This window comes from Gossypium hirsutum, chromosome A11, assembly GCF_007990345.1.
Source record: "Gossypium hirsutum isolate 1008001.06 chromosome A11, Gossypium_hirsutum_v2.1, whole genome shotgun sequence".
Lineage (NCBI taxonomy): Eukaryota > Viridiplantae > Streptophyta > Magnoliopsida > Malvales > Malvaceae > Gossypium > Gossypium hirsutum.
In genome coordinates, this window is record NC_053434.1 from 2,434,628 (window position 1) to 2,448,997 (window position 14,370).

Sequence of the window (14,370 nt, forward strand, 5' to 3'; positions counted from 1 at the left end):
ATTATATTATAGTATATTATATATTATATTATATAAATAAGTAAAGAAACATAAGAAACAGAATGAAAGCAAACGAAACAGAGAAGAAACAGGGGAGAAAGAAAGAAAGAAAAAGAAAAAGGAAAAGGAAAATTTGGGTTTCAAGGCTCAAAGTTTAATTTGGTAAGTCAATTAAGTCATTTATTCTTAAATTTTGATGTTTTAGAAGCTTTGGAACAAGACTTTGATGTAATTAAGTTGATATTTTGAGAGTTTATAGATTTTCAAGTATAGTTCATGTTGAATAAAATAGTGAATTAAGGGTTTAATTGAGTAAATTTCAAGCTAGAATTGATAATAGGATCAAACTGTAAAGTAAGTTATAAGTTTTATGTTGTAGGGGGCGTTACATTTAGTGGTATCAGAGCTATTCAGGTTTAGCCGATTCTCGGACTAAATCGAACTCGGAATTGAGTCTAGGGGTACATGCCATAATTGAGTCGAAATTGAGTCGGGATCGGATGCTGATATATTTGTTTGGTACTGTTTTATAGTGAAAATGTTAGACAAAAATATCGATGGTATTGATTATGAAATGTGTACTGGCGACGAATAGTCTCGTGAATTAAATGAAAACTGAATCAACAACACTGGGTATAAACTGTTATACCAGTGAATTTAATAAAATAATTTTAATTATTTTAATAATTAAATATAAATATTGAAATATTAAAAAATTAAATTCAAAGAAATAAAAGTAGAAAAAATAAATTTTGAATGTGAGAAGATTACAACCGCTTTGTATTATTAGCTGAAAATGGAATTGTTGCCCAATCGAGGGGGTTCAATAGGCTGTTGGTCGAGCTCAATTGTGCTCAGGGTGTGTGTTTGCTGAATGCTCCTTCTGCAGATGAGAGTCCCTTTGAGCTGGTGTACCGTATTACTTTGTTACATGCTAATGTTGGGCAAATATTTGTGAGGCATGTATTCCGAGAGGCGAATTATGTTGCTAATGTTGTTGCGAAGGTGGTGACCGCTCAGCTTGGGCGGTTATGTCTCTATCTGATCTTGTCGGAATCTTGTCATTCTAATTTTGAGCTAGATTCGTCGGGGTTGTAAGCTTTTCAGCTCTCTCCCATTAAAAACCCCAAACCGGGATTTTATTTATTTATTTATCTATTTTTATGTGATTAAATTAAGAAAAAAATAGAGAACATAGTCGTGTTTGGGAGTTGAGAAAATATCAAAAGCTATGAAGAGGACGTTTTGACTAGAATTTGTTTTCTTTTTTTCAACGAGAAAACTCGTTCAAAATTCAACATTATTGAAAAGCTTAGCTAGCTAGTTGATCGTTAATCCTTTTTTTAGCAAATTGGGTTTTTTTTTATTTGATTTAAAAATATATAGAAAAATATTTCGTAAGGGTTTTTTAAATTATATAAGACAAATTCAAAAAGTAAAAATACGAGACCAGAATATTTCAATTTCAAATATATCAAGCATTAACCTGCAAGAAATGGAATAATAAATTAATAGTTTATTCCATTTTGTCGGGAGGAAAAAGTAAATTTTAAATATAAATAAATGTACACTTTGTGATCAATTTTTTCATTTTAATCACTTCTCAATATGTTATTAATTATAAATTTAAATATAATATAACTATAAAATTTGTTATTTGGTATATTTTCAATCAAGTTTTTTAATGTTATATGTATGATTAAAAAAATTATAAAGCACAGAGCATCTTTAAATGGAAGTCCACCTTTAAATATTAGATTATTAAAAAGAGTAATAAATTTTAATATGAATAATGAAACAAAATAAAACAATTTTTTATACTTTATTATTTTAATTATTAATTAAAAATTACTCTCAATTCGTCACCAATTTAGTAATAAATTTTATTTTTTATATAATTTTTTAAAAAATAATGACACATAATGAGATTTGAAACCAAAATATTATGATATTTAATCTTTCAAATTTACCATTTCAATCAAAACAATTTTTTGTTAGGATAAACTACAAAAATAGTCAATTTTGTTTGTCTTAGATTACATTTTAATCACTTATGTTTAAAATGTTACATTTTAGTCACTTGCGTTATTGTTTTGTTACAAAGTAGTCACTCTACCGTTAAGCTTTGTTACCTCCCTAACGGAGGTCCTACGTGGCAATCTAAATTAAATTTATTTAATTAAAAACCTATTTTCATCCCAGCAACTGGATATCTAAGTTGGCATTTAAAATCATTTAGACTGCCACGTAGGACTACCGTTAGGGAGGCAATGAAGTTCAATGGTAGAGTGACCACTTCGTAACAAAACGATAACGTAAGTGACTAAAACATAACATTTCAAACATAAGTGATTAAAATGTTATCTGAGGCAAACAAAAGTTACTATTTTTATAGTTTACCCTTTTTGTTATTATAATATCATTTTTTAATTATCTTGACTTAAATGGAGCGACGATTAAAGTTCTTATTAGAAATTTATTTGACACAAGTTCAAATTGTATTACTTCATTTTTTACCCTTAATATTATATCGAAAAAATATCATTTTTTTAAATTTGTTACATACATTTTTCACTCGTATCGTTAAGGGTGATCAAATTTCGGTTAAAATCAAATTAACCGATCAAACAGATCAAATTCGATTAATCGGTTGGTTAACTGATCTAAGTTAGAGGTCAGTTAATAATTTTTTAGAAGTTTAGTTATTTGTTAATTCGGTTCGAGATTAATTAAATTAATTAAACTTAATAATTAATAATATAAATTATATGTAGTTTTAATTCAGTCAAATAAATATTATCAATTTTTTATTATTTTTATATGTTTTATACTTGTTTTAACAATAAAAACAAAAACATTTAAATTTCGGTTAATTCGATTAACCGAAATATTTCAATTCAATTAATTTTTTTAAAATTTAATTCGATTAATAATTAAAAAATTAAAAAAAGTTAATTAACACTAATTCAATTCAGTTAATTGTTTGAACACGGTGTACCAACATTTAATGTTAAATAATGATGATGACTATAATATTGTCCCCCGTTTTATAACTATATAAAAATTGTTGTCGAATTTAAGGGAAAAGAAAAAAACAGAAAACGTGTTCACATTTCATGGTTCCCTTGACTGAACGTAATCCCGTACTCGGTTACACGGTTGTTTCACTATGGTTCGGTTTCCTTGAAAGTCAACTACACAAAAATTTTGAAGACTGGAATTGGGTTAAAAAATGAGATTTGAAAAACTCTTTTACGTAAACGGAAGTAATTCATATTTTATATTATATAATTAAAAATTTTCAAAATTTATTTTTTTAAAGTTCATTTATATTTGCTATAATACTTTTAAATGGTTTTGTTTTAATTAACTAATCTATTAGTTGATTGAGACTTAATTTAGTTAATATTAGTATTTTTGTTAGCACAAATGGACATGAGTTCAAAAAATGTTAAAATGCGTTTATCCTCTTATTTAATGATTGAGAAGAGGTTATGGATAAACTGTCTAGTTGATACTCAACTTTTAGGCGCATTTAGTTTGATTACCTAAAATGAAATCATTACAATTTGGTCACTCAATTTTTATGGTATTTTCATTTTAGTAAATGTCACATCATGTTTACACTTTCATTTTAGTCACCCAACTTTTAGGCCGCTTTCATGTTTATCACTAAAAAAATATTTTTTTAAGTATTAAAAAAATTTATTCATTGATAATGTCAACCGATTTGTTACGGTAATATTAAAATTAAATAAATTAATTTTTTTAAAATTTAAAATTTTATTCTATGTTTCCAGATTATCCTTAGCGACATCAACTAAAATAACTCATTGATAATTTAAGTTTTAGACAACTGTTAAAGATGATAAATTTCATTGATAATTTTTGAAAAAATAATTTCAAAACATCAAAATAAATTAAATAAGTTGTTGAAAAATTTTTATCCTTTAATAATGTCAACGGATTTGGTACTCTAATTTTGAATCTTAATATTTAAAAATTTATATTTGAAAACCCAAATTTAAAATTTCTGGCAGTGGGATAAACAAGTAAAATTTGATAAATTTTGTGTATTATTTTAGTTTCTACTAATTTTTCACTTTGATTCTTGATTTTTTACCAAATTAATATTTAAAAAATATATTTTTTAGGTTACCAAAATGAAAGTGCAAACATAATGTGGTGTGTATAGTTAACTCTCATTAGAGATTTAACTCTTGAGTAACTAAAATGAAAGCGTCTTAAAAGTTGAGTGACTAAATTACAAGTATTTCATTTTGAATGATTAAAATAAAAGTGCCCTAAAAAGTAGGTGACCAACTAGGTAGTTTACCCAAAAATTATAAATTTATTGTTTATTGTTTATTTTATTTATATAATTATATTTTAAATAATTTTAACAATTGAAACATTATAACTTTATCCTATTCAATGAGAAGGCCGAATCCAAGGGTCCTTTCGGTCAATTCAAACTCCAAATAAAGTTAACTACCTTTCTCATTGATGGCAGACTTTTCTTGAACTCGGTAAGGCTGAAGGGTGTAGCTTTCTCAATTAACTTTTCCCCCATAATACCAAAAAGACCATATAAAACATCTCATAATTTCATCATTACCATTATAAGACAGTAAGGTTCTTTATGTAATTATGATGTGAACTGTGGGTATACATTGGAAAATCATTGTCTATAAATAACATTAATTTATTTCTTTGCCTTTTAAGTTTAATACCCACTTGGTCTTCCCATTAGCTGTTCGATTTAAGCCATCTCTTCCTTCGCCATCGCCATTGCTCTTTTTCTTTGATATAGTTTTCTGTCAATTTTTCCGGTTTACGTTACTACATGATGATCGGCGTCGGGTTGACTCTTCCGGCTCAGAACTTGAATGTCTTCAATGCCAGGCGAGCAAGCTTCAAGTGCCAGAAATCACCTCTAAATCCAACTTCTCGAAGACATGTTTCATCGACATCTTCGACTGAGTTAACTCGGGAAACCCTTTCCAACCTCGAAAAACTCCTTCAGAAATCAAACCAACCCGACCCAGAACGAGTCGTCAAAACTTCCACCAGCAACGGGTTGATCGAAACCAAAGGTAAGGGTTTACTCGAAGGGCTTAACCTATCCCGGATATGGCCGGAAATGAAAGCCGCCGAAGAGATGTCTCCCCGCCATTTAAATAGGCTTCAGAGGCTTTTATCCAAAACCATGGAGTATTCTCCGAGGAACAACCTCGGTTCTCGTTGGAGAGAGTACCACGGTTGCAATGATTGGTCCGGTTTGCTCGACCCTCTTGACGAGAATCTCCGGCGAGAAGTTGTTCGGTACGGTGAATTTGTTCAAGCTGCTTACCATGGTTTCCATTCGAACCCGGCCATGTCAACCGACGAGGCTCCGTTGCCGAGGCACGTGGCTTTACCCGATAGGTCTTACAAGGTGACAAAGAGCCTCTACACAACCTCCTCCGTCGGGTTGCCGAAATGGGTCGACGACGTGGCTCCGGATCTCGGGTGGATGACCCAAAGGTCAAGTTGGATAGGGTATGTAGCGGTTTGCGATGATAAGAGGGAGATCCACCGCATGGGGAGGAGGGATATCGTGATTGCTTTACGTGGAACCGCTACGTGCATGGAATGGGCCGAAAATTTCCGAGCCCAACTGGATCAAATCCCCGAATCCGATGACCCGACCCAAAGGGTCGAACGCGGGTTCTTAAGCTTACATAAAACACGCGGCGCTCACGTGCCTAGCTTGGCCGAATCAGTGGTCGAAGAAGTGCAAAGGTTGATCGAAATGTACAAAGGAGAACCCCTTAGCATTACAATCACAGGGCACAGCCTTGGCGCGGCGCTATCTCTTTTAGTTTCCGACGAAATAAGCTCATGTACCCCTCACGTGCCGCCAGTCGCCGTGTTCTCTTTTGGAGGTCCTCGAGTCGGTAATAAAGGCTTTGTCGAACGATTAAATAAGAAAAATGTTAAAGTATTGAGAATCGTTAACAATCAAGATTTGATCACTAAAGTTCCAGGTGTCTTCATCGGTGAAAAAGCTCAACAACAACAAAAAGAAGATAACCCATGGACATACTCTCACGTCGGAACAGAATTACGGGTTGATACTAAAATGTCACCTTATTTAAAACCGAACGTAGACATAGCATGTTGTCATGATCTAGAAGCTTACTTACATTTGGTGGACGGATACTTATCATCAAAGTGTCCATTTAGGTCGAATGCTAAACGAAGTTTAGCGAAACTACTTCATGATCAAGGATCAAACGTGAAACAATTGTATACACACAAGGCATTGAGTTTAAACCTTGAAAGGGATAGGTTTAGCTTCCCTATGCCTAGTTGTTTGCCTAGTCCATCTCAATAAAAAGCGAAGCTTGTTAGAGGGAAAAAAAGAATTTGCACATATACCATTCAAAGAGGGTGTCCCATATTCTTCCTCTCTCTCTTTTATTTATTTATTTATCAAAGTTGATAGTATTTCCAAAGGTGTAGATAAATATCTCCTCTCTATGGTATTCCCTTCACACACAATGAAAAAATATTTCTTTGATTATTGATTTATCTTTTTTTTTACCATGAGAGAATTGATTGCTTTGTTAGACTAGTTATAGCTATATCAGTTTAAATAATTAACTTTAATGTGAATTGAATTTTAATTCTATTGGTATCGATATTTTTATTAGTATAAGAGAACATGAGTTCGAGTGCGCTTAAATGCGTTAATTATCCTATACTTGTATGTATATTGTCTCAACAAATAAAGACTAAGGATCATCCCTAACTCCCATTTCTTTAATGAAAATGAAAGAAAGAAAAAACAACATAAATTTTTTTTATCTATGAACCACTAAAGTAATTTCAAAAATTATTTTTGGTAATAAAGTATATCGCAATGTGAAAACGAAAGAATTTTGATAACTTTATGAATTAAGTAACTTTGAATTAGTATTAGAGATTTTATTGACTTCCCTTTAATTGAATAGTATTAAATATACCTCTCTTTTTTTCATTGAAGTTTCCTAATTCGATTCCCAAAAATATAGCGAAAATATTCACTCGTCTTTAAACAAGTTCACAGTTCTGTATGCCTCATTCGCAAGTATTTTTCTGAATCCGTACTGCCTTTCTGCCACTTTTCTTTTCTCAAACATTTTCTTCACATATAAATATACACACACTATACTATCACATATAAATTTGTAAATCAAACTTTGGGTCTTGGATATCAATAAATTTACTTCAGCTAATTATTTGTCATTTGATCAATATTGAAAATTTAAAATTAGAAAAATATAAGGACTTATAATGATCTAAATTTATATTTGTACAAATAGTATATAATTAGTAATTGAATTTAACTAAACGAATTTAATTATTATTGTTTGGGTCATAACTAAAATTTTAAAATTTAAAAAATATAAAGACTAAATTTAATTAATTCGAAAAATAAAAGAACTAAAATTGTTCAAATTAAAATACAAAAACTGAAGCTACAAATTTTAAAAAATAAAATTTAACCATATATATGGATGAGTGGGTTTTGTAATCCTTATTTCATGGTATTACTGAAATTGAGGTAAAAACATAAGAATTTGGTGAGCCTTACTGATTTTCTTTTGTTTTTGTTCGTTCATTGACAATCATTTTTTAATTATTGAAATTGAAGTTAGGTATTACCTTGTTTTCCTCTTTTTTCGAAATCTGAGTATATTCTTTATCAGGAATATTGAGTAATCTTCTTATTATAAATATTTTTTAAAGAGTTAACGATTAGTTATAAAATGTATTTTATTTTCATAAGTGAGATCGAAACTTCGACCACCATAATTGTTATCGTATTTTCTTATTATATAATGAGAGAGACAAAGAATAAGCATCCACGCGGTGGTGGTTGTAAAGTGACTTAAAATGCAAAGTGATAAGTCCAATGAAATATTGAGGAGGGTACTATAGATCTCTGAGGAATGAAGCAAACTGAAAGGCATCACTAGAGTGAAGAATCTCACTATTAACCATTTATCACATTACAGTCCATAATGGGTAGTTTAGAAGTGCATAGCATCAGTGTTCAAACCACAACTTTTACTAGGTAAAAGATTGTTAGCTAAATTTATGTTGTTTTTAAATCTTCGATATAGGTATAAAGATAAATTTAACTTTTAATATTTGTATATTTTATTAGTTTAATTTTTATTATTTTAAAAAATTTATATTATTATTTTTAATTTAAATATTACTAAAATATTAAAATATTAAATATAACATGCAACATCCTAAAAATCCCTTGGTCGTAAATAATATGAGATAAAATCTTAGCGAAATAATGTATAAGATCAAAGAAAATGAAAGTTGCAATATATCAAAAGAGAGTTAAATCAAGAAGAATGACATGATGTATTAAGGAAGGGACTAAATCGTAAATATATGAATTTTTTTAGCTCAAGTGTAAATATTCAAAATTTAAGGGATCGAAGTGTAAAAATGAGAAAGTTAGACCAAAAGTGAAAATAATCCAATTTACTAAGATATGAAATTGGCATGCAGAGACCAAATTGAATATGTGAAGAATTATGAGAGACTAAATCGTAATTTTACCAAATTAATTAATGATTCGGTGATGAAATTTTGAAAGATCATAAAGGGTATAAAATGGTTAATTAGCAAGAGGAAGAATTCTAGAATGTAATGATGATGTCGATGATATTTTGGTGATTTTTTTAATTAATTAGTTAAAAATTATTTTATTAATATTTTACTTAGATATTTATTATTATTTTATTTAGAAAATGGTAGTATAAAAAGAAAGGAAGGATGAAGGAAATTTATCATCCTTCCTACGTGAGTCAAAGGATGAGAAAAGAAGTTCTATTTTCTTTATAATTTAGTCCTTTACCATGAAAACCTACCTTTTTATCTAAAATTTTTGAAAATTTTCTTAGATATTAAAGAGAGAAGATGAAGTAGAGATTCTAGAGAATATGTTTATCAATTTAGAAGCAAGAAAATAGTAGATGAAAGTGGAGAAAATGAGAAGAAAAAGGAAGGAAAGTGGTGATGATGAGAAATGATGGAAATGAAGAAATTCTTGACAAAGGAGGTAAGTTTCATACTAAACCTACTTGTATTTCAATAGATTGAGTTAAATATGTTTTGAGTAAGATGTATGAAACATGTATTTAATCTAAATACTGGAAATAGAAAGTATTTGATGAAGAATAGAGACTTAAAGCACTAAATTGGTAAGAGAGAATGTAATTTGTATGGTGAAAAGTACTAAGATAAAGAAATGAATATGTAATCTACACATAAACACAAGTTTCTAAATTGTATAGTAATAAAAAATATGGCAATTATGTGTGAATGAATGAAAGATAGTGCAAAGAACCATAGAAAAGAAAATATTTTTTTTAATTAAAACAGTTTGGACAGCAGCAGTGAATTTGAAAATTCACCATAAATTATATAAATTTAGTTAGAGATTGAATTAAATATGTAATTAAAGCTTATTGAGTCTAGATTCATATGGAAGGAACAGTGAAAGAAACAAAATTTTATAGCTCAAGATATAAATAATTTGATGACTATGACTCAAATGGATAGCTTTAATATGAACACATAAGTAAATAGTGGAATTATAGATAATGTTACATATAAGCATGTTATATACTAAAAGTTAGAGATTCTAATAAATATATAGATAAAGGGTGTGGAATGGAGAGGAGGAGGAAAAAATATATATGAATATATATATATAGTAGATGAATTTGAAATGTTTCGAAATGGTTGTAAGTGATGGAATGATTGATACATGTGAATATGTGTAATGGCCTAAATTCAAGGTTATCGGAACAATGGTTTCGTAACCATAGATCCGATTTAAAGAGAAATTTATTTCAATATTTTTGCTTGAAAATTGATATGATAGGAAAATCATATGAAAATATTGATAGAAAAATTTTACCAATTTAGTGATTAGATAGAAAAAGAAATTATTGAAGAAATTGGGTAAAAATAAGGTATCGAGACCTCTATCTCGTAAAACCGAGTCGAAAATAATTTTATAAATATTTATGAAATGTTATTAGTGTGGTATTAAAATTTCGTTAGGAAATTTTAATGTTTGGGTAGTCAATTAAATGAAAAGAACTAAATTATAATGGGTGTAAAAGTTGCTAGAATGATTAAATAGCTTAAGAGTCTAATGAGAAAGGATTTAAAAGGGAATTAGACCCAAAATTTATTTGGGCTGGACGGCAAGGGTATGAAATCAGCAGAAAAATTGATAAATTAAGGGTAAATTTAGAATATTGCAAAATTAACTAAATAAAGCAAGGACTAAATAGGAAATATCTAGATTTCTCTTCATTTCTCTTCAATTCCAGAAGCTAAGCCATAGGAGGGTTCTCTAAGCTGATATTTCATAATTTTTGCACCAAGTGAGTTAATCCTTGCCTTTTTCTTGTAATTTTTGTGTTTCTAAGACTTTTTCAACTAGGTCCTACTATTAAATTCATTAGTTTTTGATTTCATGGATGAAATTGAAAGTCACCATGGTTGAGTGCTATAATTTTATGATGAAATAGAATTAAATTAAAGCTTTAATTTGTTTATGAGATGATTTTATTAGGTAATTTCAATAGAAATTGATTTTTAGGACCTAATTGTGAAAATGCTTGGAATTAAAGTCTATTGCTGAAATTCTGATTCCTAAAGGTTGTAAACTAGTTTAAGGTGATAGAATAAAATGTTAATTGAGAAAAATCAGCTCAATTGAGAGGCTAATTGAGTAGGGACGAAATTATCATTTATTAAAAGCTTAGGGGAAAATGGTAATAAACAGCTTGCACAAAAACAGTTTGGACAGCAGCAGTATACTAACTTTGAAAAATCACCATAAATTGTAGAAATCGAATTAGAAGATGAAAAAAATATGTAATTAAAGCTTATTGAGTCTAGTTTCTCATAGAAGAAATAGTGTAAGCAATGGATTTGTAAATTTTGAGATATAATAAATTTTGTGAGCCAATGTCAGAATGATTTTGGGTTCCCCTGTTCTGACTTTGAAAAATCATAAAAAATTTAATAAAAACAATTATGGGCTTAAATTTATATTTCTAGAATAATTAATGAGTCTATTTTTAATAGAAACAAACGAGAACATTATTTGAATTCTGTATGAAGAGATAATTAATTTTTAGTGAAGAAGGGTCAGAACTGTCGACAACAAAATAGGGGTGACTTTAAAGAATAAACTGTACTTATTGGCTAAACCAAAAATTCTGAAAATTTTATGGTAAAAAGATATGAGTCTAGTTTCAGGGAAAATTAACGGATCTTAATTTGGAGTTCCGTAGCTCAAGTTATAAATAATTTAGTGACTATGGCTCAAGTAGACAGCTTTGAATGAACTATAAATAATAGTTGAATTATAGAGAATGTTGCATATGAACATGAAATGTATTAAATTGATAATTAAATTTATTTATTTAGATCTGGAAGATTCAAATACGAAGCTAGATCGAGGAAAGGAAAAAGTTCGGGATTAGTAGATTTTTATTGTTTACAAACAAGTATCAAGGTAAGTTCATGTAACTTGAATTATATTCTTAAATGCTTGAAATGCATGTTTTTTATATGAATATGATTTGAATGTTCATTATATGAAAATTGATGAAACATTGATATATTTGATAAAATGGGAAGAAATCCCGGTTGAATGAAAGGAAAATTCGATAGATCTCTGAAAAGGAATTGACGGTAAAAAGGATCTAGCCCGGACGGGTGATCCTATCCTGATATAGCCCTCCCGAAGAATATGTGTAAAATGGATTTAGCCCGGACGGGTAATCCGAATTAGGGTCTAAATTTAGCCTGGACTGGTAATTCAGATCCAAGCTCATTAGAGTAATTGTCGTTGCAGGGGATTTAGCCTGGACTGGTAATCCCGACAATACTCTATGAGTTTATATTGCAGGGGATTTAGCTTGGACTAGTAATCCCGCTGCAAGGTTGAGGTTCGCGGGAGTGTGCTCTCTGAAATGGATATGTGCGCACATGAATATGAATTGACGGACCCGGAATTGTACAATAAATGTGTACCTCTGAAAATCCATCGAAATTCCAATAAATCAAAAATAACAAGGAAATGGAAATCATGGTATTGACGAGCTCATCAATCATGGTATATATATTATTGATACATGGAAATTATTGTACTAACTTAAATGTTGAGTTTGTGCATGTTAGGGTAATAATGCATTGAATGGATATATGAATGTTTATTATATTGTATTGAAAATATTTGGTAAGTATAACTCTTGTTACATGAGCTTACTAAGTACAAGTGCTTACCCCGTTTCCTTTTTCCCTGTTTTGTAGTGTTAAGCGCTCGGAGGTCGGATTTGGTCGGAGACACATCACACTGTCAACCTTAGGATTTCGGTATATAAAGAAACTTTATTTTGGAAATCAATGGCACGTATAAGCTAACAAAGTAAATGTTAACGTGAAATGAATGTAAAGTTAGCCATTAGTATGGTTAACAAACCTGGTTTTAGATATGTGATGACGTTATCTTATAAATATGCATGAATTTATCTTGAAAATATGTTGAATTGATTTGGTTGATGTGGATTGGTCTCGATTTAATATTGCAGGGAAGGTTAGATATTTATAAATGGGCTATATTGAATATAAAAAAAATTTAATTCGTAAACTCCGATAATGCCTCGTACCCTATTTCGGCAATGAATACGGGTAGGGGTATTACATTTATTGGTATCAGAGCTACGGTTTAGCCGGTTCTAGGACCGATGTAGCAAAAACGGGATTAGCTATACATGCCATTTAAATTATTATTGATAGTGTGATATCTCTTGACCATTTAAAATGTGTTTTTCTTATAGTAATGTCATCCGACCGAGCTCAATCTGAAGAAGATGGGAGTCATGCTCCGGCTTCAGTACAAAGAGAAGAAACTAGCAGTAGAAGGCCCAAGACAGAGGGTCGAGGTGAGGAGGCAAAAACAGCCTTCTTTCAAATGATGAATGAATGGTTTAATCAATATTTAAGAACTAACCCTGTAGTGCAGCAAGTTCAAGCTCCCACTCCTGCTCCTTCACCGGTTCCCGAGATCCCACAGGGTGCAGGTACTGAATCTATCAGAAAAGAAAAAGCTCCAGTAGATAAAATTTGAAAATATGGGGCCGAAGAATTTCGAGCAGCAGTTGATGATGATTCTGAACGGGCTGAATTCTGGTTAGAAAACACTACTCGGGTTCTGGAAGAATTATCTTGTACACCAGAAGAATGTCTGAAATTTTCCGTCTCACTACTAAAAGACACAGTTTACCATTGGTAGAATACTAAAGCTTCAGTTGTTCCGAAAGAAGAAATTACATGGGAATTCTTTCAGACCGAGTTCAGAAAAAAAATATATCAGCCAGAGGTTTCTCGATTAGAAAATAAAATAATTTCTTGAGTTGAAACAGGGTAACAGATCAGTATCTGAATATGAAAGAGAATTTGTTCGATTGAGTAAATATGCTCGAGAATGGGTACAGTCAGAAGCTGAAATGTGCAAACGATTCGAAGAAGGGTCAAATGAAGACATTAAACTACTGATCAGAATTCTTGAAATTCGAGAGTTTGCTACATTGGCAGAGAGAGCTTATAAAGCAGAAGAATTGAGCAAAGAAAAGAAACAGGCTGAGAGGGAAACTCAAATTTTTAGTAAAAGATCGATGGGAAAATCCCAGTTTTCTGCTTCAAAGAAATTGAAGAAGTATCAGGATCGTTCTACTTCAGCCATTGGGTATTCGGGCAAATAGCGAGGTTCTCAACGCACTAATCCAAGGCCTTCTACTCCATCAGTGACCAGTATTGACAGTGTTGGCACTCCTAAACCGAGATGCCAGTACTGTAATAAAGCTCATTTTGGTGAATGTCGATTAAAGAGCGGGGCTTGTTACCGATGTGGTTCTTTTGACCATTTCCTCAGAGATTGTCCAGAAAGGGGTGAAAAAGAAGCTGAACAGATACCGAAGCCGAGTAATCCAGTTTCGAGAGGTAGACCACCTCGACCATCCAGTAATGTCAGTGGTAGTCGAGGAGCTACAAAAGATATTGCAGGTAGGCCTGAGGCACGAGCACCTGTTAGGACATATGCCATTCGTGCCAAAGAAGATGCCTCAGCACCCGATGTTATTACTGGTACATTTTCTTTACTTGATACTGATATTACTACATTGATTGATCCTAGTTCTACGCATTCATATATATGTGTTAAACTTGCAATTATTAAAAATTTATCTGTTGAACCTACTGAATTTGTGGTTAAAGTCTCGAACCCCGTGG

The 14,370-nt window shown here is 30.8% G+C and overlaps 1 protein-coding gene across 1 annotated transcript; it reads left to right on the forward strand.

The window, feature by feature from the left end:
• Positions 1-4,732: 4,732 nt before the first annotated feature.
• Positions 4,733-6,431, forward strand: LOC107923041 (phospholipase A1-Ibeta2, chloroplastic). The gene has a single exon (XM_016853252.2). The coding sequence runs from the start codon at positions 4,847-4,849 to the stop codon at positions 6,377-6,379; it is 1,533 nt and encodes a 510-aa protein (XP_016708741.2). The 5' UTR covers positions 4,733-4,846; the 3' UTR covers positions 6,380-6,431.
• The last annotated feature ends 7,939 nt before the right edge of the window (positions 6,432-14,370 follow it).

Bases quoted from the DNA above. Each gene is read 5' to 3' on its own strand.
- LOC107923041 (XM_016853252.2), top strand. From the start codon at position 4,847: ATGATGATCGGCGTCGGGTTGACTCTTCCGGCTCAGAACTTGAATGTC.